This window comes from Ursus arctos, unplaced genomic scaffold (assembly GCF_023065955.2).
Source record: "Ursus arctos isolate Adak ecotype North America unplaced genomic scaffold, UrsArc2.0 scaffold_1, whole genome shotgun sequence".
In the NCBI taxonomy this organism is placed as follows: Eukaryota; Metazoa; Chordata; class Mammalia; order Carnivora; family Ursidae; genus Ursus; species Ursus arctos.
Genome location: NW_026622763.1, coordinates 88,905,727 through 88,929,473, shown reverse-complemented (window position 1 = coordinate 88,929,473; position 23,747 = coordinate 88,905,727). Strand labels below are relative to the sequence as shown.

Sequence of the window (23,747 nt, the reverse complement as noted above, 5' to 3'; positions counted from 1 at the left end):
TATACTAACCTGAAGCAAAGGAGGAGGTTTGAGGTAAAGCTAACACAACCTGCTAAACCAATTAGACACGGAAAGTAAAGGAAAGGTATTGACTCCCCGGAAATTAAGTGTCCGTCACTGAAACGCAGAATAACTGCATGAAGAGGTGTGAAGGGAGCATGAAAGGAGACAGAAGAAGGTGAAGTCATTTCCGGACACACTGAACTTGAGGGATCTATACACTTCAGACGTCCAGAGCATAGGACGGAAGTATATTAAGAATGGACAGATATTTAGTAGTTTTTGAAGACCTGTATGTGAAATAATAAAAGGTCTTGGGACACGCACTGTTAAGGCTATCGATATGGCATAATGGTCGGGAAGGCAAGCTCCGGAGTCAGTCTGTGTGCGTGTAAACCCTTTCTCCAACACTTAACCCACTGCGATCTTGGGCAAGTTTCTTATCTCCTTGAAGTCTCTGTGTCCTCAGCTTTAAGAAGGAGTAAACAAACAAATCTATTCCCCCACGATGGCCAAGACTGTCCACACAGGGAATGCATGTAGAGCACTCAGTACACACCTGTGTCCAGTACATGTCAGCTCTTTCTGAGGAGTCCTATGGGACAGAACATCAACACTTAAGGTGGGGGGGGGGGAAGCAGACCCCAGAGGTATCTGAGAGGAAACTGCAAAGATTCAGAAAGAAAAATCTGGAGAAGCTAAAGTTAAGGACGATAGAGGAGTCCCAAGGGGGAAAATAATCAACAATGTCAAGTGTTACAAGGAGGTCAAGAAAGGAAAGGACCACCAGGCTGAAGGAAATTTTGCAGTTAGTGTCTTATGGAAGATGGGTTGCAGGGAAGTAGTGGAGGCTGGGAAAAACAGCGGTGTGGACTGTTCTTCCAATAAGCCTATGTTACGGAAAGAAAGAGGACGATAACAGGCAGTAATCCAAGGGAGAAAGCTGAGGGCATAATTGTATTTTGACTCAGAGAAAAGAAATACAATGCTAATGTGTGGAGGCGAAGGAGCTGGTCAGGAGGGAGAAGGTGAAAACACAGAAAGAGGGAAGAAATTACTAGTGGGCTAAGGTATCAGAAGAGACAGAAGATGGCATCCCAGGACACGGGTGAGAGGACGGACTTAGGACAGGACAAGGTACCCCCTTCCATCGAGACGGGGAAGAAGAAAGTGGGGGCGCCTGGGTGGCTCAGTTGGTTAAGCTTCTGCCTTTGGCTCAGGTCATGATCCCAGGATTCTGGTATCGAGCCCCACATTGAGCTCCCTGCTCAGTAGGGAGTCTGCTTCTCCCTCTGCCTCTTCCCTCCAGTTATGTGAGCGCTTGTGCTCTGTCAAATAAGTAAAATCTTAAAAAATAAAGAAAAAAAAAAAGGAAAGGAAAGACGTGAGGCAGATGCAGCACAGGTATATTTTTAGAGGAAATGGGCCACAGAACTGACGCATTCCCACCTACAGACCTCTATCTTCCATATGACATCGTTATCACCATCGGAGTCATCTCGAGTACGCCAGGGACATGTCAAAGATTTTGTAAATCGTTTCCTCACCAACACTGTATGCTTACCATGTGTTAGGCACTGTACTGGGTTCTAGACATGCAACAGTCAACAGCATATATTACTCAATTAACCCTCATGACGACTCCATGAGAGCTATTCCTAGTATCCCTATTTACGCAGGAGGAAACTGATGCTCAAGGTGGATAAGCAGCTTGAGCCTAAGGTCACACTGTGAGTGAGGGGACCCACTCACATTGTCTGAGTCTGAGGTCTACACCAGTAACCAGGTGAGGCTGGTCACTGAGCATTAAGTGGGGGAGGATCTTAAGGGACTTGAAAAGAGAAGAAAAGTTTAGAATATATCTGCACAGAGACAAAACAAAATCAAGATCACATATGAGTTAGCTGCACAAACTTAGAATTAGACCTCCAATGTCCTAATTCTCGTGTTGAAGATCCCTGTCCAAGAGACAACCTTGTCATTTCAAGGGCGGGCAGCAACATTGAGGGAAGCAATGCTTTTTTATGGTCAGGGTAACAGTACATTTTTGGACTACACTGTCAGGTGGTGCTCTTACCTTCTTGAAATGAAGAAATCACTCCTAATACTCAGGACTCAACAGGTCCAGCATGAATACTAGATCTCAAATATTCGATGTTTTATTAGATAATGATACTACTATTGCTTTGGGTTCTGACTCCTGCCTTCCTTTCAAACAGTTCAAACTGCTTCAATATTTGTGATTTCATTGTTAAAATATCTAGAGATGAGGCTGTTTTTAGATGCAGAAACTCTTGAAAGGTAAATTAACCAAAATCAGATCGAGTGTGGCAAAGCTGGAATAAAAACTGGCGATTCCCACCTCCGGCACAGGCATTTGCCCACTCCCCAATCTTAGCCCTCCACCTCTACAAAGAGACTATGTACTGTGAATATGGAGGTGCTGAACATACACAAAAACAGCCAGTTGTTAGCCATTTCTCCCCGGTAGGAAGACCACCTCCAAAGCTGACTGAAGCCTCATCATTAAAATTGAGGGGTTTAAGAACCTTGCAGAAGGGACTGAGTCATTCTTCTTAAATACGGGAACGACTCAATAAATATTTGTTAAATGAGTCATTTCTGCAGTTCGTAAAAACCTGGAAGATTTCTGAGAAGAAAGGGTTGAGAATAAGGGTGTGAGTAGGTGTGTGAGCGAGATAATTCCCAGGCCCCAGGCCGATGACGTGGTTATGTCACAAACCACTATGGGAGCAGGGCACAAGCAGCCCGCGCACCCGGGCTTCCTCAAAGAGTGAGCGGGAGGAACAGAGCTGGAGGTGCAATCTCGGCAGGGATCAAATCACAGAACAACGGTCTCGGGCTTTCGTGGTGTGTTTTTTAACCAGCTAATTTACATTTTAATCAACAGGGGGAGGGAAAAATAGCCCATTTCTTACCCACAACACCAGATCATGAACTGGAGCTTTTAACACAGAGAGAGAACAGCCATACGACTGCAATGAGACCACAGCAAACCTGTCTTGGGAAGAAAGGGACTCAGAAGTGTGTAGAGCTGTTCTAAAATCCTAATCCAGAGGGATACAGTAGATGAGGATAGCAGAGGGGAAGTGGATTTTTAGTGACAGTCTTCCTATGTAGAGGAAAAAAAGAAACACACAGCTCTCCAGGATGTGTTAGGAATGCACATGATTCATATACCAATCCCATGATTTTTTTTTTCCAATTCTAACAAAGCTTGGGATATTAACCTCTACAAAGTCATAGAACACGCAAGGCTTTCTATTCAACTTGGAAAATAATTCAATAAATTAATAATGTACAGAACCCTGTGACAGTTTCTGAAAATTATTCTGTATTCCTCCAACAGGGTATTTACAAACAATACGCTTCAGTTTGTCAATAAAGATACAGGTGTGGGAAGGAAATCAAAGACAAAAAAGGGGAAAAAATTATGGTTTAATTAGAATGTAACCAAAAGAAATGAATAGATCATTTTGATTTGGGAAGAAAAGTCACCAATAACTGAACCCACACCTGGTAAAATCAATGTTATACACCCAAATGATTCTGGATCATCAAGAACAACTTCTTATGGTTTTTGTTTTGCTTTGAATGGAAACTGATACAGACTGTGAACAGAATCTGATGAGGGGAAAAAACTACCTGAAAGCTTGATCATTGGATAAGCATTTTGCAGTTGTTAAACTACAAATCCCTCACTCCTGGTATACCCACGTATATCACTGATACAGTAAGAGCAGAGCTAAAGAAGGGCCAGCTTTTCATCCTCCCTCCCACTTTTCCTCCAAAAATCTCACTGCTATTCTCTGACGCCAGCCTCCCAGCTGAAAAATCTTGTGACCTTGACTCCTGTCCTCTCATTCCCAGCACCCTACTTTAAAAACAGTAAAATCTAGTCTTAGATGTTCAAAAACTGTTTAGCCTTCCCATTAAACATAAATCACCGAGAATGTGATGCTGATCAAGACATCAACAACCCAGAAAGATAGCTCTAAATTCCAGGTAGGAAAAAAAAAAGAAAAGGAAGAAATTCCAAGTGAATTTGTAAGGATAATATATCTACAATGGACAGATAGGAGAAACGACTATTTTCAATGTGAGGGTCAAACATCAAAAGGTTTCTTCCTTCAACCAGAGACCCATATGCAACCCTTAATTCCAGAGCTCCTCTAAGACTGCCCAGTCTTACATACTCCAATGTCAAGTGCAACTACATCGAGTACTTACTTGTCTTGGAAAATGTTCTGAGCAGTCACTTGATCCTTTTTTCTGATGGCTTCAGTCAGAGGGAAAGCGGTCTTTATTTTAGAGAGCGGAATCTGACATTTAGCTGTCACCTCAGTGGGGGGGTCCAGCATATTCAAAATATGCTGCTGAATTGGGGGCAGAGGCTCCTGGGGATGTAAAGCTCTATGCAGCAGACACTGTGGAAAAGGAAGGAGGGTTTTAAAACACGGATGTAGACATCATACGCGACTTCACTAGACTTTTCTGATCAGAGATCCTCCATCTTTAGTTTGGGAGAGCTACTGGATTCTTACCACATGTAACAGGGAACAAAGGTGGCCCTGGAACCAACACCCTGGTTAGCAGGACACCGGCAACATCTACAAGCAACTGTAAACCAGATCTGAGCCCAGGCGCCATCAGCTGGAGGCCTCTTAGAGAAGAGAGAGGCTCATCTTACAGAAAGAGGCTGCTGCCTCTACCGCCCCGACAATACGCGAGCCTCATTCCAGGAGCCTCTAATCCTTTTAGCTCCCCTCAGCAGACTGCTTTCTCCCTTGTGTAATCTTAGACGGTGCGTGGTGGGTGAAATGGGGTTCAGGAGGAGCTGCCGTGCTCAGTGAGTCTCAGGAAAAAGTCTGCAGGAGAGACAGTACTGGTCTGTCCCAACCCCCCCGGAGTGCTGAGTTTGGGCTCTTCTCCACTGGTCGATCTACTCCGTCCATGTGCTCTCCCAGCACTCTTGCCTGGGGGACATCCCCTCTCGTGGGAGCCACCACAATCTCCTTCTAACGGGTCTCCCTGAATCTACTTTCACTGTTCCGTGTAGCCAAGGCGGTCTTACACCGAGCCCTTCCCACACCCGAGGAAGTCACGCACATCACAGCGCCGGCACGCCTCCCTCATCTGCCACCCTCCTCCCTCACTACTCTCACCCCCCAGCCAGGCCGGGCTCTTCCTGCTTCACTCCCATGCCAGGCACGGCCCAGCCTTTGGGGCCTGTATTTATCGCTCTCTCCGCCTCATCAGCCTTCCCCTAGATCTCCACAGAGTTGGCCCTTTATCATCCTTCTGTTCTTTGCCCAAATATCGCCTCTTCAGAGAGGCTTATCCTGATACTCTGTGAAGCAGCCCCTCTACTCCCATCCAGCCACCCAGCTATTTCCTGTCACCCTGTTTTATAGTTTGTAAAGCATTTGTCATTACCTAAAATTACCTTACCAATCTTACAGTTTACTTGTTTATTTAACCTCCCCTCTTAAAAGCAGAGATGTTGGTACCAAAACTAGTGGGTGGCCCATAATAAGCAACTAACAGGTATTGGTTGAAGGAATAAAGTACTCTTTCCTAGGACTGTATTTGTTGACACAAGTGTCAGGAAGGAGCACCAAGAACGGGGCAGGGATCAAGGCCAAGGCAGGTTCTGCCATGTTCACATGAGTGAAAACCTGGACAAGCCACTTCCATTCAGTCACCTGTACTGCTTTCCGGCTACGACACCAGGCTTGGCAATGCTAGTATCTGCCCAGAAAAGTAAATACTCTAAAAGGAATACAGGAGGGGACACAACAGGAGGAGTACAGGGAGGTAAGCAAAATGAAACTATCAATTCAATGACCTTTTCTTTCCTTTATTAGAGAATCATTCCAAAATTCGATTGGAGAACAAGACTCCTACTATTCCCACCTTTAAAAGACTTAAACATTGGTAATTTTAAAGAAAAAAAACCAGGGAGCTGAAAAGTTCTTATAATTCAAAATACTGTTTCATATCACAAGGTATATGATTTATACCACCCCATGGACTGTTTTCCTACCCTGCAGAAAATGTAAGCTGGAAGTATCCATTCTAAAAAACAAAAAGCTTCGGCTTAAATAGTAAATATCATCTGAGTTAATGTACTCTAGAACTTTCATGTGCAGCCCCCTCATCTCAATACACCAAACCACTCTTCCTTCTCCATAGTATATTCATTTGTCTCGGAGTCTGACTCCCATTTTCCTCTTTCATAATTACTCAACATTCCCTTGAGCATCAACAACATCAGCTCGTTTAATGTGAAGCAAAAGGAGAAACCAAAGTGATCCCAAACCCTGTGAATCTATCCCCAACCTTCTTGTGCATAATTCTTAATTCACAGTCCTCTCCCTCAGGTCATTAAATTATCTACAAAGCTTAGAGAGCCCTCAAGATGTAAGCGGTACTCCAACACGCAACACAGCAGACTACTCTGGAAGATTCTGTGATATTCAATCGACATTTCTGGGAAAAGAACAAGGACAAATGGACATACATCCTACGCCAACCTCCCCACTGAAAAATATTCCAGATCTTCAGTATGAATTCTAGGCAATTCTTTCAAACAGTGTCATCACCCTACAGGGGATGTTCTAAAGCATCAACCACTCATATTTTTTCTAAGGTTACGTTTTCGATAAAACTAAGTGGGATATTTATCGAATTCATTCATTCAAAAAATCTCAATTCATTTAAAAAACTGAGGTTATGAGAAAGTAACACTTTAACAGAAGAGGAGCTGAGATTACGATCTTAAACGTATTTCTCTTTTAAGCAACTGTTTTTCCTTGATGTGATTTTTACAATTTGAAAAAGACTAGAAAAAAAATCCCCAGGCCACATGGTTAGCTTATAAGCTACCAATATGCTGATTTTACCAACACTGTATCAATTATTTAACAGGCAGATGTTACGGTACACTTCCCAAAAATGTATCTTTCATCATTTTTTTCCAAAATTAGAATTAAATTAACCTGTTGTCAACAAATTGATGGCTAATCTCCCTGTCCTTCTGCCCCCTACTTCCAGCTCATTTTCTCTCAGCTATGAAATGTCTCATTTATAAAGGAAATGTTACTGGACCCCACATCCTCGTTAGCTTCCCGCGTCCTTTCTCTCTTTCCCTCCGTCAGCAGAGCTCTCTCCTCCAGCACCAGATTACTCCACTAAAGTCCCCGCCCCACTACTCCACTGCCACCGGGCCCTCAAAGTCAGCAAAGACCTCATGACAGGCCCCAAGGCCTCTGCCATGCTCACCCTCACTCACCAGTGTGCAGTGTCTGACTTGTGGTTCCTTCCTTCTGGACACGCTTCCTTCCCTGTGTTTTCCAAGACACCAGCTTCTCCTAGTTCTTTCTACCTCTGACAATTTTCGGGTGGGTGGGGGGTGGTGATGGTGACAGGAACATTTTGTTTTGTCTTTTAACAACCCTTTTTTTATTTTTTCTGTCTATCCTTAATTATTCACTCATACATTGGTGTTCAGGACTCTGTTCTCGTTTCTTCTCATGCAACATACTATTTCCAGGGGATCTCGTTCACTTCTATTCTACCCAAAGAGGACTCTCAAGTCCTGAATTCTCTCTTGGGCTCTGTATCCCTACTTCCAACTTCCCACTGGGTGTCTGTACTAGAACAGCCAACAGATAGTTCAAATTCCACACCTGCAAAAATATGCGAACTGCCTTTTCTGTCTGTTCATTCTGTATTCCCCATCGTCACTGACAATGACGCCAACGCATCCTTCCACACATCCAAGCTAGGATCCTGTTCTCTCCAATTCCTATTTGTCCTCAACTACATCCAGTCCCTCAGGTCCTGTCTCCTCTGCCTTTACATTTTCCCTCTCCACTCTCCCTGTCACTGCTTTAATTCAGGCCTTCATGGGAGCCACTGCGGCTTTTCGCACTGGTCTCCGTTCCGTCTCCACATCACCATCAGAGCTCGTTTCTACAAATCCATTACCTACCTGCTGACAAAACCCTGCAGGGACTTCCCACTGCCTATAAGGTAACATCCAAGGGACTGGCTCCTCACGATCCACCTGCTACTTACCTTCCCTGCCACCTTTCCCATCATTTCCCCACACAGCCTATTCTGCAGCCAAATGCAACCATCCATGAGTCCCCTCCTCCATGTTCCCCTGCTTTTGTACATGATGCTACTTCTGCCTGCCGTGGCCCCGTCACATCACACATCCCCTTTCTGCTTCGGGGAAGCCTTTCTTCAGTCACCCACTTGTGAGAATCTTTTTCCCCCAGTGTTTTGCACCCATCACTGTTGTACCTATTGGTTTTGCATCTCCACTCCTCTCACTCCTCTGAGGGGGGAGGTCCTTTCAAGCAGTGGGCTTATTCTATCTTAGCTCATGGCACAATGTCAGTACTCAATAAATATTTGGGTTTTTTTTTAACAACTGAATTCAATTTATAAATGCCGTGGCAGTAATACTTCCTTGTACGGATAAACCATATTAAAAACTCTCCCCCACAAAGAAAACAAGGTTGGTAAGCTGTAAAAATCAAAGCTGCCAGTGCCTGCAGCTTTGAAAGGTAACAACTACTTATGCTTGTGGCTTGTTACCTGTTCATCAACCCAATAAACATTTACTGAAGGCAGACAGAACCCATCCTGGATAAATCTGCCAAATATTAGAAGTTTCTATTCTTCACCACAGTGACCAAATATTTTTGCAAGCTTTTCACACCAACTGGTCTGCTCCTCCCTTCCCTACAAATGACAAAGAGCTTTAGGTCTTGAAGTTCACTTGTCAAAAACACCAAAGAAGTTTATACAAGTAGTGTATACTTGACAACACTTAGAATACTCAAGTGTTCACTGAGTCACCCCTTTACATGTTAGGCTTCATATTCCAATTTTAGAAGAAAAGATTTGTTTTCACTACTTAAAGAAAATATAAACATCAAAAAAACAGGCAGTGTCTTTTGAGTAGGAGATCCCTTGAAATTATAACGGGCCTTAATATGGACTTGAGACAGTTAAACATGCTTTGAGAAAGGAGCCGAAAGGGACAATCAGTGGTCTCTCCCTCACCTTCCCCCCACTCCTCCCCCACACCTGAAAAAATAGGCCCTCCACTCCTCTGTGGGGAAGAGCATGACTGAAAAAGCTGCTTGTGATGTCTGTCAGCTCTGTGGGGTTAAGAAAGGCTCTGTCCTGCTGCCACCAGCTTCATCTGGGACTGGAATATTCCTTCAGGCCATCCCTCCCTGTTTTAGGACAAGTCAGCTCTCCTGTCAGGCTTCCATTTCCCTTAATCCAATCCCCACCTTCTAATTCCTTTGGCTCAAGATTCAGAAATACCTATTTTACAGTTTTCTGTATTTTAGTTACTCTTTAGTAATTTCATACTACAACCTTTTCATCTGACCTCCACGCTACCTTTAGTTATGAAATTTTGACAGGTGTGGTACTGGAACACATTTTCTCTAATATTATTATACAGTTCACAAAAACTCTCCTATTTGGATATTAAAAACAAAGCAAAGTCTCATTCATATAAAATAGAGGAGAAAATCCTAGAAAAGGCATAAAGGAAGAAGATGCTTTTTAATAAAAAAAAAAAAAAAAAAACAACCAAAAAAACCCTAGCCTTTAAAAAAAAACTAGCCTTCTCCAGAAAAATACTTTTTCTTTTTAAAGACTTTTATTCATTTGAGAGAGAGCGAGGAAGAACGAGAGAACACGAGCAGGAGGAGGGTCAGAGGGAAAAGCAGACTCCCCGCTGAGCAGGGAGCCCGTAGGGCTCGATCCCAGGACTGCGGGATCACGACCTGAGCTGAAGGCAGATTAACTTACCTGACTGAGCCACCCAGGCTCCCCGAAAAATAATTTTTCAAGTATCCTAACTTTACTTCTTTCTTTCTAACAACTCAGAGTATTTTTACCTTTTTTAGTAGGAAGGGGAAGGTATTATTCTTCCATTAAATAAAGCAACTGAAGCCCCTAGAGGACAAAGATGCTTGTTTGGGACTGGCCAATTATGCTAACTTTTCACTCAGGTCTCTTTCTTTAAAAAAAAAAAAAAAAAAGGACTGGTTCGTCTTTTCTCTCTTACCTGAAATAATCTCTGAAATTGAGGATTTGGGATTTTGCTGGTTGGAAACAAGTCTTCAATGGTGTCCTCCTTTTCATCTTTCTTAACCAAGCTCATGGAGTCAATCAGGGCATCAACAGCACTCAACTGAGCCTCTAAAACAAGGATAAACAGAGTGCACAAAACACAAATGATCACGTCCACTGCTCTCCACTAGAATAAATGCTTTCCAGTCATAGATACAGCATTACCGGCAGGTTATGTAGTCTGGGCTTGGCCAAAAAACAGTCCCTAGTTATGCAAGTCATTTAACCTGAGTCTTGGCATTCTCTTTTGTAGAAAGAGATATTTAGAGTAAAGACCTGGTCTCCTAGGTCCATTCAGTGAACTTTTGCAGTGTAATATCCTATCAAAAGCAAAAGAGTTTGCTCCAGAGGAAGCACCACTGCCATACAAAACCCAACGTCCATATGGAGACTCAAAATATTCAGTATTCAATGAGTTAGTACATTAAAAAAATTAGTAATTAGCTATAGGAGAAAAACATGAAAAAGAAAAATACCCTTGGTGATGAGGCGTAAGCTTTACAAGGATTTCCTATAGCTTCTATCAGAGTAACTTAACAGGAAGACAGAACAACGTAACAGGAGATACCAGTAGACCAGAGGGAGTGGACTCCTTCCCCATCTCCCCAAGTCAGAACGAGCTCTCTCCCCTCACAAACCTCATGGCCTGTATGCACATCTGCGTCCATGTCCTACCCTGCTCCGTTCAAACTGTAAGATCCTTGAGAGCAGAAACATGACATCTTCGTTACCTCTTCCTAATACCTAACAGAAAGCAAGTGCTCAATAAAAATCTACCAACTCAACAAAAACGGCACAGTCCAAGGCAATGCGGATGAAAGGCAACACCTGCCAACACACTTCTACCTAAATCACCACGTGTAACTTCCATTCTGCTGATTCATACAGCAGCTCAGCTGTTAAAAGCTGAAGTGCTGTTTCTGGATCATTCACAGCCATTAGGCAAAAGGTGGAAAAGAGTAAGCAGTTCCTAAAAAGACCATTGTGCTTCTGTTCTTCAGCTTTCCAAATATCTCTTTTACTACAAAATGAAAGAGCATACAGATTTTTATCCTGATACGTTACTTTCCCATTTTTGGACTTTCCAGGGGAGGTTTCAGACACTGGCACAGCCATCCCCCTCTTAAACTGACCGCTGCAGGGTCCACCTGGCAACAGGTAGTAGGTTGCACCTGTATGTTTGCTACGTCAAATTAACAACAGGCCAGATCCTGCAGCGTTGCACACCTCTATGTAAATATCTACTTGGGGCATATGTCAAACAGTTTTAACGATCCATTTCGTAATGGAGAATGTGCAAATAAAAACATGCAAACTCACAGAAAACAAATCAAGAGACTGAAAGATACTTAACATTTTAGATCCCGAGTGAATGATTTATGTTCATACGATAATTTTGCAACAAAGTTCTCTTTTTTAAATGTCTACTCATTTAATGTTTGAAATTATCAAGATGTAGAGAAGTAACACTGTAATACAGTGGAGGCTTCTATACATTCAAGTCCATGCCTGGCTCCACCATGACGCACAGGGACTCATTTCTACAAAGTGAAGGCACAAGCCCTTGGGCCTATTTGGTTCTTGGCTTTTGTACAGCGCACCGCTCCACAAGGATCTAACCAAAAAGACAAACAGAGAACCTACTTCTGAGACTCACCTCACAGCTCCCTAGTCCTAAAATGACACAGATTTTACTACTAAACTAAAACATGTACTCATTCTTTGGTGTTCTTTTTGGTATTTACTCTCTACATTCGGCCCACTCTGACATTTGATTGTAGCTGTCTTAAACTATAAGCTCTAAGACAGGATTTGTTATCTGTGAGAATCATTCCATGCTGCACCCTGACATCTGTAGCCAGATGCATAATAAAGGCCTTTTCTCATCAAGCTTAAAGTAACTCCTAGAAACAAGGAAAAAGGAGACCCGGACGGTTACTATAAACTACAAAGAAAGGACAAAGAAAAAGTTAATCTCCAGCACTTACTTTTCGGTTCAAAGTTAGTTAAGCATATTTTATGTAGGATACTGAAGTCACAGCTTTGACACTGCACGTCAGTTCACTTCAGCAGAGGGCAAACTGGTTCACAATGAGAGAATGCACATCCATTTCCAACAAGCTGCTCCCTAGCTACAAGCTCTAAGTCAGAGGGGGAGACCAGACAGCGTTCGGAGAGTTCGGGGCAAACCTATCCCTACTAGGAAAAAACATGATGCACCACCTTCGCATCGCTGTTATGAGCACGACTGGAATCCAAGGAATTCCACCCCGTGAAGTCCCCCAGCCCCAATCAATGACTGCAGACAGGTGATTTCCAAAGGACAGTCTGCGTTTAGAGCCAATTAATGAGCAAAATGGAAATAAACTCACCTGTGGGAATGTATTTCTTATTATTTTTCAAAGATGAAAACATGTATTGTCGCAAGTCTTCCATAAAAGGCAGCTGCACGTATATTAAACACTAACGAGAAAGAGAGGAGGTAAAAGCAGAAACCAAATTAATGAAAAAATATAAAGTTGGTCCCAAACGCCACACAAGTGGCACAACAAAAGTATTTCAAAAATCAGACAAGTCAAGTCTGGTATGTGGTAAGTAAAGCACTTTGATTTCTATTATTCACTGTATACAACTGTAAACAGTACAAAGAATATTAAACATAAAAAAATACTTAAAAGAAAGACTTATCAAAGAATACCTACAAAATGCGTGACCAATACAACAAACAGAAAAGTCATGGTGACTGGAAGACTGACTGGGAAGTCAAAATATTTGCCTTCTCCTTTCCAGTTCTACTACAGAAAGTTCTCTGAGAAATAGGAAATGGTCAAAAATCTAGGCCTGTATTTTCAACAGGAGAACCCTAAATAAACTGAATTTTTCAAGGACCGCAACAAAATCATACCCTTGACTTTTATCCATAGTCTTCATTTGTAAAAATAGGGGCACTCTCTATCCCCATTAGATTCTGCCAAGTCAAGAAGGGCGAGAACTGAGTGGTCACAGGACTGGGCAAACAGAAGGTTACAGGTAACCTTCACTGATAAGCTCCTTACATACTTTAATAATTTACCTTCTTTCATTATAACTGAAAGTGCGGTTCACAGACCAACTGCATCAGCCTTGCTTGGAATTTGTGAGACAGGCACAATCTCAGGCCTACAGAATCTGATCCCCAAGTCATTCCCAGGCACGTTATCAGCTGAGAAGCACTGTTTGGAATAAAGGAACTGATGGAAAAAAATGAACGTATAAGAACTGTGGGTTTTACCTCATAGGCGTCCTTGATGTAAGGAAAGGCCATGCCAACTTGAGGATTAGCTCTTCTGTCATAGGCATATCGAACTACGGCCACCATGGCTAATTCATCCAAAGCATGAATCAGGGAGGAGAGCGCCACGGCTGCTGCCTAGTAAGAAAGCCACTGCATTAACACATAGCCGATGTGGGTGAACTTTCCCAACACAACTAAATACAGCTGACCCTTGAACACATGGGTCTGAAATGCACAGGTCCACTTGCACACAGATTTGCACAGTACTGCAAATGTATTTTCTCTTCCTTATGATTTTCCTACTAACATTTTCTTTTCTCTAGCTACTTTATTGGAATAAAGTACATAATACACATAACATATAAAATACATATTAAGTGACTGTTGTTATTGGTTAGATTACTGGTCAAGAGTAGGCTATTAGTAGATAAGTTTTGGGAGAGTCAAAAGTTATACTGGATTTTTGACTGCATGGGGTGTCAGCCCCCCTAACTCCACTCTCCTCTACCAGGAGGGTCAACTGTACTTACAAGATTGTTACCCACTTAGAAAAAGAAAGTCCTTTTGTCTTTAAATTATACATTGTTTCTACTATGCTTAAAACCTGTATTATTAGCTGGTAAAACAGCATAGCTTTATTACCAATGTTACTAAAAATGAAACTGTTTATTGGCAGTTACAGATTATCAGTACAACAAACTTCTGAGCTCTAGTACTATAACATTTCTATTTAGAATTTGGATTTTGAGTAAGTTTTATACTAATAAAAATTACTCTTGGACCCTATTGTTGATAACTAGATCAAACATATAGACCGAACAGGAAAAATACTGAGTACTTTTAGTGTTCCCAAAGTCTCAGCTGGAGTTACTGTATTATAATTTGAAACTGATAACACAATAGAAAACATTAACCTCTTTTTTCTGGATCTTTTTCATGCCAGACATTAAAGAGGTTCTGCTAACTCATTTCTTGGTTGTCACCAGAATGAAAATATTTAGAACAGTGGTCCTAAAAAGCCATTCGTGCCTGGTTCACATTGATTTTTGAGTCTCTTCAATATATATTGATCATGTATTGATTAATCTTTCTTCCCCCATATTTAAGTCAGATAAATTCAGATGTATATAACGGAATACCTTTTAATTGAACTACACTATGATATCTACATGACTATACAGTAAAGAAAAATGACTATACTGAGCCTAAAAAAAAAAAAAAAATCATTATCCACTTTATTCCTGTTTCAGATTTTTTTTTTAAGTGCCCCTCTATCCACGTCAAGGCCACATGGTACACATCTGCATTTGATCACACTTACTGCAACTGCTTCTGGAACTCCACTTCATTATGTGGCTCCTCTCTCTTTTTACTTCAATCTTTCTCCTCTTAATTCAAACCTTCATACTCCAAATAAACTCCAGCCTCAGCCTTCCTAAACAGAATCTTTCTTCGTCCCCCTCTCTCCATAAATTACTATCTATATCTTTCTCTTCACCTCCAAATTTCATGAAATAATTGTCTTGCTGTTTCCACGGCTTCGAACACAATTATTCTTCAAGCTAATCCAGCTCTTGCCCTCACCTTACTGAAGTTACTCTCCAAGGTCTATGACCTCCTAATTGCCAATCCTTGGTTCCCATTCAATTTGTTTGACCTTTCAGCAGCATCTGACCATCCCCCTTTCTCTGCACTTTCTCCTTTGGCTTCAGAAACAATAATGTCCTCTGATTATTCTACTTTGTGGGTCATTCCTCCCCTAACGCTTCTCTTCTTCCACTAATCTGGAAATTCTCTTTTTGGCCTTTCTCTCCTTCTCTCACTCTGAAACTCTATTTCGGAATTATTTGATCCAGTTCCGTGAGTTGATGAAACAAAAATCTGTATATTCGGCTTTAAAACCCTCCTAAAATCCAGACTTATATCACCTACTAGGTCGCAGTATACCACAGGTGTCTCAAACTGTTCATGACCAAAGCCAAACTACCATCTTCCCCCATTCTCCTCCAGTACTCCCTACCTCATGAACTCCACCTGCCAATCAACCAAAAGAGAAGCCCCAAAGTCATCAGTAACGCCACCTGACTCATCCCTCACCTTCAAGTGTTCACCAAACTTTACCAATTCTACCTCTGTGCTATCTCTCTAATCTATCTCTTCCATCAATGCCTCTCCAGTTCACAGAGCCGATCACATCATTCCCTACCACAAGAATCTCCAAAGGTTCAGGGCACCTGGGTATCTCAGTCAAGCGTCTGACTCTTGATTTTGGCTCAGGTCATGATCTCAGGGTCATGAGACTGAGCTCCGCTGTGGGATCTTGCTCAATTGGGATCTTGCTCAGCATGGAGTCTGCTTGTCCCTCTCCCTCCCCCTGCTCAAGTGCATATGCACACTCTCTCTTTCAAATAAAAAATCTTTAAGAGAATCTCCAGTGGTTCCACTATCCCAGCCTCAGCGAGCTGACCATTATTCCTGGACAAGTCTTGCACTTTCCCTCCCCTGTAGCTTTCTACTCTTACAATTTCCTCCTAGCTAGAATGCCCTCTCCACATCTCTGTCTCTTGAGCTTCTAACCTATTTCCAAGGCCCAGTAAATTGACCCTCACCATTTTAGATTTTCTCTAGTCTCTCCCTCTCTATAACTCCCCCAAACACACTGTCTGTACTTTTCTCAGTATTATAGTTAACTTTTATCCAAGTTAGCTATGTATATTTTCACTTCCTCCACCAAAAACCTATGACCTCAATACCTTGTCTTCAAAATCCTCTATAGGTTTCGTGGCAGATTCATTACCTTTCTGGTTCAATTCAAGGAATATTTACTTAGTGCCTACTCTTTGCTACACACTGTCTTAGGCCCTGTAAGAAAACAAAGATGAGTCCCTGATCTCACTAAGCTAATACACTCTTTACTCGCAGAAGTGAGAATATGTACCAAATACCGAACGTGTACAGTCTAACAAGTCTCATTACACAGACCAGAGAAGCACAATGGGAGTCTGAGGACGAGATTACTTCCAATTTGTTAGCAAATTTCTATTTAGGTGTCTTTGACAGAACCAACTGGGATATTAAAGGAAGGAAGGGTGGGCTCAGGGATGACTGCAACAATTTAAACACAATGCTACACCTGTGCGAAACTCAACTAAAGTTCCATTTCCTTCCCTTCCTTTTCTCCTTCTCCTCCACACACAGTACAAATCATGTACAAGTGTAGATTCTCTATACAAAAAATAATTGCATGCTAATAACCAGAGAAAACATATTTTTAAAAGGAATTATTCACAGAATCAGAATATTTGAGTTGAAAAACAACAGTATCCATCTAGTTTAACCACCCACATGATGACGAAATTCCGTCCCCCAAATCTGGCTGGTGCAAATAAAGACTCTGCTAGGAAACATTCAGGAATGGAGATCTGATCATCTCACAAGAAACCAATCCACCTGGAGGTAGTAACCTTTGTTGACAAAAGTAATTCTTCATTTTGAACAAAACTACCATCTGTTGGCAGGAAACCTACTTTAATTTCTATTCCACATGCTAATCCTCTAATGTATGAAGGGAGCTATTATGGCTGACGTCCCTCCTACTTCCCTACCTACCAACGAAGTTTTCTTGGAAGTCATCACCTGACATAGTTTCCTTACTCCCCTGCTTATATCAGAAGCTCCAATTTTTAGTATTATCCTTTGACTAGGACATCAAGAATGACACCAAAGAGTAGCCCTTTGCCTTTAGTAGATGAATTTTTTTTTCCTTGAGTGACCTCAAAGCAACCCAATGATCCATAGGGTCTGCACGAGGGTGGGTTAGAATTATGTATGCCACAAAGCTGCCCTTAGCTAGCAAGTCTAGATAATCACAGAGGCCATAACACAAAGCTGTCCACAAGAGTCTTCACGGCATACTGGCAATCACATGAAGTGATAGAATTTTCTCTATGTGAAGGAACAGTAAGTTGGGAGTTAAAATTCAGTTAAAATGCCGTTAAGCTATGATGACAATATATACTACAAATGCATAATTTCCAAGAGGATTTGACTCAGGAAAAATCCATGAATGAGGATTCTCATGTAAACTAGGATTCACATATGCCTACTAGGCTCTGACAAATCCATTCAGTACTGATGGGAAACAAAGCAATTCTCCTAAATTAACTGTTCCAATAAAATGGCATCCCCATTCACTAGATCAGCAGCCAGGTACCCCTCAGAAGTGAGGAGAAAAAGCAGAAAAGGAGACTAAGAGGACTAGATAACTTCTACCACTGCCCTCCCTGCACCCCAAACAAGCCTTTGACAGCCAGTTTACTACCTTCAAATGCAAATACTTCTGGAACTTGGATCCCTGCTTAGGTAGTCTCAAGCAGACACGAGACTGCACTATTGCCAGTTAAGATCAACATCTTCACATGACAAGTTCCAACTTGGAGGCTGAACAGAAAACATTTACAGAGAGGGCAGGTGTGACCGCAGGATGCAGTGGTCATTGGGTTGTTAGCCAGGCAAAAACCAGGCTGAAAACAGAATCTCCTGGGGGAGGTGGGAAAAAAGTACAAAGAGAGAGGGAAGGGGACAAAGATGAATTTCCTGATGAGGGAAGTGGCCCAGTGAATCACTAAAGCTCATCTCCAGGATGCTAAAGCCAGCGCTAAATGTTCAGTGCTTTATGACAACGAAAAGGTCAACCTGAACCCCAAGCCTCCTCAACATTTGACCAGGAGATTCCCACACCTAAATGCATTTGTTCAAATGTTTTTGTTTTTAATACGCACCTGGTCTCCAGTGGCAGGACTATGTCCTCGGGCATTGTGCTCATGCTATGACAAATTCATTTATCATTTCTCCTTTTCAGAGTTAAAGTTCACTGAACTTTCCCGCTGTTGTTGCAAGAATTAATGTCATTTTAAACCATAAAAGCCCCTAACCACTCACTTAAAATGACAATTCAATTCTGTGGCACTACCTCAAAGGCCCACTGTCAACTCACCTCATCATCTTTTGCTGCAAAGACCTTTAGGACTTGATTTCCCATAAAATATCTCCTGTGGACCTACAAGAGTTAAGTGAGGAAAACAATTGATTTTGATCCATAGTAAGTAACATCTTTGGTCATAATGCCACAGTTACTAAGAAATTCTGTTCAAAATGGTTTTAATAAAAAAAAAATTCACAGGGACTGAAACAACTTATTATCTGAGGTTCAATTCAATTAAACACAATACATATCGGAATTCCAAGTCCATGTCAAACACTGTTCTGAGCACTGTAAACACAGTAATAAACAGGATATAGTCTTGTCCTAAGGAGCTTAGACAAATACGAAATTAACTGCACTGCAGTATTGGGGTGCAGCACTACAAAAGCACAAGACTGCAGTATTCTAGCTCGGGGCTCCGAGAGCACATAAACAGGACATCCAGCTTGGTCAGGAAGGGTCAGAGCAGGATTCTGCAAATGGAGACACCCAGGGCAAGACTTAAAGGATGCATACGAACTAAGAGAAAAGTCTAGCACAAGTGTGCTGGGCAGAGATACTAGCGTGAATTAAGTCTGGAATGACATAAAAACAGTACCTTTGGGGAACTGCTTTTGGAGTAGGTGCAGTGCCCTAGTATGAGAGGAGAGGTGAAAAATTAGATTAGCAAAGATCAAATCATGAAGTGTCTTATGAGCAAAGTTAAGCAGTTTGGACTTCACCCCAAGAGCAAAGACGAGGCACTGCTAAATTGCAAAGTGAAGAACTAGGAGGGGCGGGGGCCATGCTGGAGGAGGGGAGACTAGTGAAATCAAAAGTAAGTACTGCATGTCCTTCTCTCCCCCTTTTAGTTCAATTCCTTCTCTGGCAGAGTATCAGAGGGGTGACAGCAGCTCCACCGATACCCGATTAGAAATGAAGACTGAAGAGTTCCTAGCATCACAGTCAACCACCTGCATCTACTGACCAAGATCAACTTCTCTCTGCTCCCTGTCATCTTGAGCCTGGAGCTTATCTGTAAGAACATGCCATGTGCTGTACAGGGCAATGCTCCTCAAGTGTTCTTCTGCCCTCCCACCTCGGAAGCCAAGAAACTGAGCCCTTTCAGAGTAACAGCAGCTCCAGAAGACGGAGTCTCAAAGGTTGGGGCTTTGGCCCACAGACTTCAAATACCCTCCATCTCCACAGCCAGTCCCCATTTGAAAACTATTATTTAAGGAAATATGAGAATAATCCCATATTAAAAAGACAAAGTTTGCTACATTCATATAGATTTGCCCTCCTATTAGAATCTGTAATGGTTCTTGATTGATTAAAGAACAGCTAATGATATTTTTCCTAAGGCATTTAAATAACTTCTCAAAGGACAACCAGGTATTTGGGAGAAATTCTGGCTAAATTCATACCCATTCTGCGATTAAATACACAGAACACTAATAACTTGGAGGAAGACAAATTGAAAATTTAAGAGAAGAGTAACCTGCAATTTCACAATTAAAAAACAAAACAAAAACACCAAGACCATAAAACCCATTTTATATAATACAAATGCTCTCATCAAATTCAATCCAGAAATGTTACTTTCCCTCAATTTAAGGGAAAATGGAAAAATATGTGATGTCATTAAAGATAATTACTAGTCTACTAAAAGGTGTGTGCTTATACTTAGTCACTATGGAAAATACCTTGCTCTTAAAAAGATATGTATGTTCCTCAAAAAGTTGAAAATAGAACTACCCTACAACCCAGCAATTGCATTACTAGGTATTTACCCCAAAGATACAAATGTAGTGATCTGAAGGGGCACCTGAACCCCAGTGTTTATAGCGGCAATGTCCACAATAGCCAGACTATGGAAAGAGCCCAGATGTCCATCGACAGATGAATAAAGAAGATGTAGTATATATATACGTATATATATATATATATGTATATATATATATATACGTATATATATATATATATACACACACACACACACACACACACACACACACACACATATATGATGGAATATTACTCAGCTATCAAAAAAATCTTGCCATTTACAACATCGTGAATGGAACTAGAGGGTATTATGCTAAGCAAAATAAGTCAGACAAAGACAACTATCACATGATCTCAACCATATGTGGAATTTAAGAAACAAAACAGAGGATCATAGGGAAAGGAGGGAAAAATAAGATGAAATCAGAGAGGGAGACAAACCATAAGAGACTCTAAACAAACTGGGGGTTGCTAGAAAGGGGGGATGAAGGATGGGGTTACTGGGGTCATGGACGTTAAGGAGGGCATGTGATGTAATGAGCACTGGGTATCACATAAGACCGATGAATCACTGACCTCTACCTCTGACACTAATAATACGCTATATGTTAATTAATTGAAGTTAAATTAAAGAAGAATAAAATGGGGAAAAAATAAACACCTATCAGAATGGTTAAAATAAAAAACGCTGACAAGCATGTGGATAAACTGAGTCACTCACCCATGAATAGTGGGAATATAAAATGGCACAGCCACTCTGGAAACAATTTGACAGTTTGAAGAAACTAGGCATTTAGTTTTCTTACAAAACTACTGCCTTATAGTGTTCAAGATGTCACCTTTGGGAGAAACTAAGTATGGGGCGCACAGGATCTCTCAGTATTATTTCTTACAACTGCATGTGAATCTCTAATTGTCTCAAAATAAAAAGTGTTTTTTCATGTGTCCCCCCAAAATTAATTAATTTTAAAAGATGCGTATGCATTTCTTAAAATAATACATGAAAGCAGGGATGAAAACCAAACCATTCAAAAAATCAGCTTGTCTACCTGGTGGACAGATTACAAGTGATTAATGGTTTAGGCTCTGAAGTCAGCGAGACCTGGTTCAAAACCAGTCTTTACTGCCTTCTAGCTGTGACCTTCAACCAACTACTCAATTTTCGAATGTATAAAATACATTATCATGGCACCTATCTAGGAGGTCTGTAATAAGAATTAAATGGGGATTCACATAAAATGCCTATATTGAATGGAATACTATAATCACTCAATAAATGCTGACTATTATTTTTGTTGTACCTGTCTGAGATTGTACTTAAGATAAAACAGAGCTTAAAAACAACACAAGTTGATTTAGAGAATACGTCATGACTTAAAAGTTAATTTTAAGTTATTGAAGTCTTTTAAAATGGAAAAATGTACTTTTTGTTCAGCTCACTCTTTTTTGCTCTGTCATTCAACTAAATAGTCCCCACCACCACCACTCCCACCCTGGCACAGGTGACTTCAATTACTTGGGTCATGAATTTCGGATCAGTTTTTATACACAGGCCTGAATGAAGGTTCTGCTTCACTGGAAAGACTTAGAGGCACTGCCATTAACAACCATAAGTTCTAAGTCTGTAGAACTCCCAAAGTGAATACTTTTAAGAAATATATATTTAGTGTAATTTGTTAGAGAATTGTTAGAAACTCTCAACTTCCAAAAAGTATTTATTTTCACCATTAAAATCTTACCAACTTTCAGTAAGTACTCCCAATTTCCAGTTTAAGAAGTTTAAAAACATATCCAACAGTTTCAGCTTATTATGGAAAACATCTCCCCACACTCGTGGAATTATTCTAATACCAAAGCACACAGGGACTATATCCCAGAGAAACAAGAAGAAGTTCAAATCCAGTATACTGGGTAATATTTATTTTCATTATAATTCTCACTTGAATTTCTTTAGTACCAACAAACATCGCTTTATCCCAATAGAGCCTTAGAAAAGATATGCTATAAGATATGCTTATTCATTTTCTTTGGTTGCCTACCTTAAGAACATTTAATCTAAGATCTCCAAGAATCTTTAATAACCCTTTCTAGAATAGTATATGCTATCCCATGGCCCTCAGTGAATTACTGCACTTCCCACTATGTGTTTTGTGTATCTCCGTGTCGGTGTCTAAAGAATGTATGACTTAAGGACAGGCTTCAGATCCTAGACCTCTTTGTTGGGCATTGAGAACAGTGACCAGCATAAACCAATGATATTCTAAGAGCCTGGAGTCGTTCAAAACCCAAGTAGACCTTTATTCCTCGGAAACACTCTATTATACATAACAGTTTAGAGAAAACAACACAATAGCAAAGAACCGAATGATGTTTCTTTAAGGCTACTTTGAGCTATGACCGACAGCCAAGCTAAGAAGTGACTCTCAATGGAATATATTCTGATTCATGCTAAGACTTCCTGACTTTTCTACATCTTGGCCTCTCTATTCAAAAACTGAAGTTAACACTAATCCCCAGACTACATTCAAAAAAACTAAAAGTGAAATAAATATACATCATAAATAAAAGGACCAACTGAAAGCATACCTTCTCAAATAATGGTAAGGGAAAAATTCATTCCTTTTGTTGACAACGAACAGAATAAGTGCTATACCTGAGAAGATCTACAAAATCCCAAAACGGAGAAGCACTTCCCCTCCGATTTATATTTCATGTGTTCCTCATCCACTTTAGAGAAAGGAACGATATCACTTCCATAGCGGAACCCTAGAGAACAAGAGAAGAGCATCTGTTAAGCATATGGGGCCTCATTTTCTACAAGCTGAAATTAGCCCTACGCATACATTAACAATACATGCATACTCCAGATCAAGCCTCCATATATTGTTCCCTGGATCAAATTACTGCCCCTTGTGATCAGTGGGGAAAAAGCAGCAGCAGATACACAAACAACATACACAGTATAGAGGCGATTAAAATCTAATTACATTTTTTAAGTAGCATCTTCTGCAATCTAGTTACCTTAATGATTATCCAGCCTAGAAGAAAGAATGTAGCAAATGTAATGTACCAGTTATCCTCCAAAGATAAACTATGGTTGACTAAAGTACAAGTGTGATTTGTAAACATAATAACAAGAACACATTTATTCAGAAACCTGGAGACCCGAAGGGAAAAATGCCCAAAGGAAAATTTCAGAATAAAATGTTCTCCAAAATGCATGCTGGAGACATACAAATTACTAATGGGAGAAGCCAAAACTCTTCTATTTAGGAACATTCAATTGATAAGTTGGCTATTTTTCTGCATTTAAATTTACTTCATTTCTGGGATTATATTAGCTGTTTTTTTTTTCCTTTTTAATTACTTTGGTTATTCATACAAATACAGGCTCTCGGTTTCTTAAAAATAACTCCAGTCCTGTTCCAGGGCCTCTGTTCTATGGAAAGTCGTGCCCTTTCAATACACAGTCTTCTGTACTGGGTGGGGAGAACGATCATCAAATTCCAAGGATTCTGGCCTTGGGTAAAT

The 23,747-nt window shown here is 41.0% G+C and overlaps 1 protein-coding gene across 3 annotated transcripts in view; it reads right to left on the bottom strand.

Moving 5' to 3' along the window:
* Positions 1–23,747, bottom strand: part of XRCC5 (X-ray repair cross complementing 5) — a 90,181-nt gene that overhangs the window by 44,990 nt on the left and 21,444 nt on the right. For all 3 annotated transcript variants that reach the window (XM_026491997.4, XM_044381189.3, XM_044381188.3), the window contains 6 exons: positions 22,870–22,982; positions 18,462–18,524; positions 13,463–13,600; positions 12,564–12,654; positions 10,127–10,260; positions 4,252–4,448 (listed from right to left, as the gene is read on the bottom strand). In XM_026491997.4, the coding sequence (XP_026347782.2) occupies positions 4,252–4,448; positions 10,127–10,260; positions 12,564–12,654; positions 13,463–13,600; positions 18,462–18,524; positions 22,870–22,982 (736 nt within the window). The remainder of the gene's footprint in view (positions 1–4,251; positions 4,449–10,126; positions 10,261–12,563; positions 12,655–13,462; positions 13,601–18,461; positions 18,525–22,869; positions 22,983–23,747) is intronic.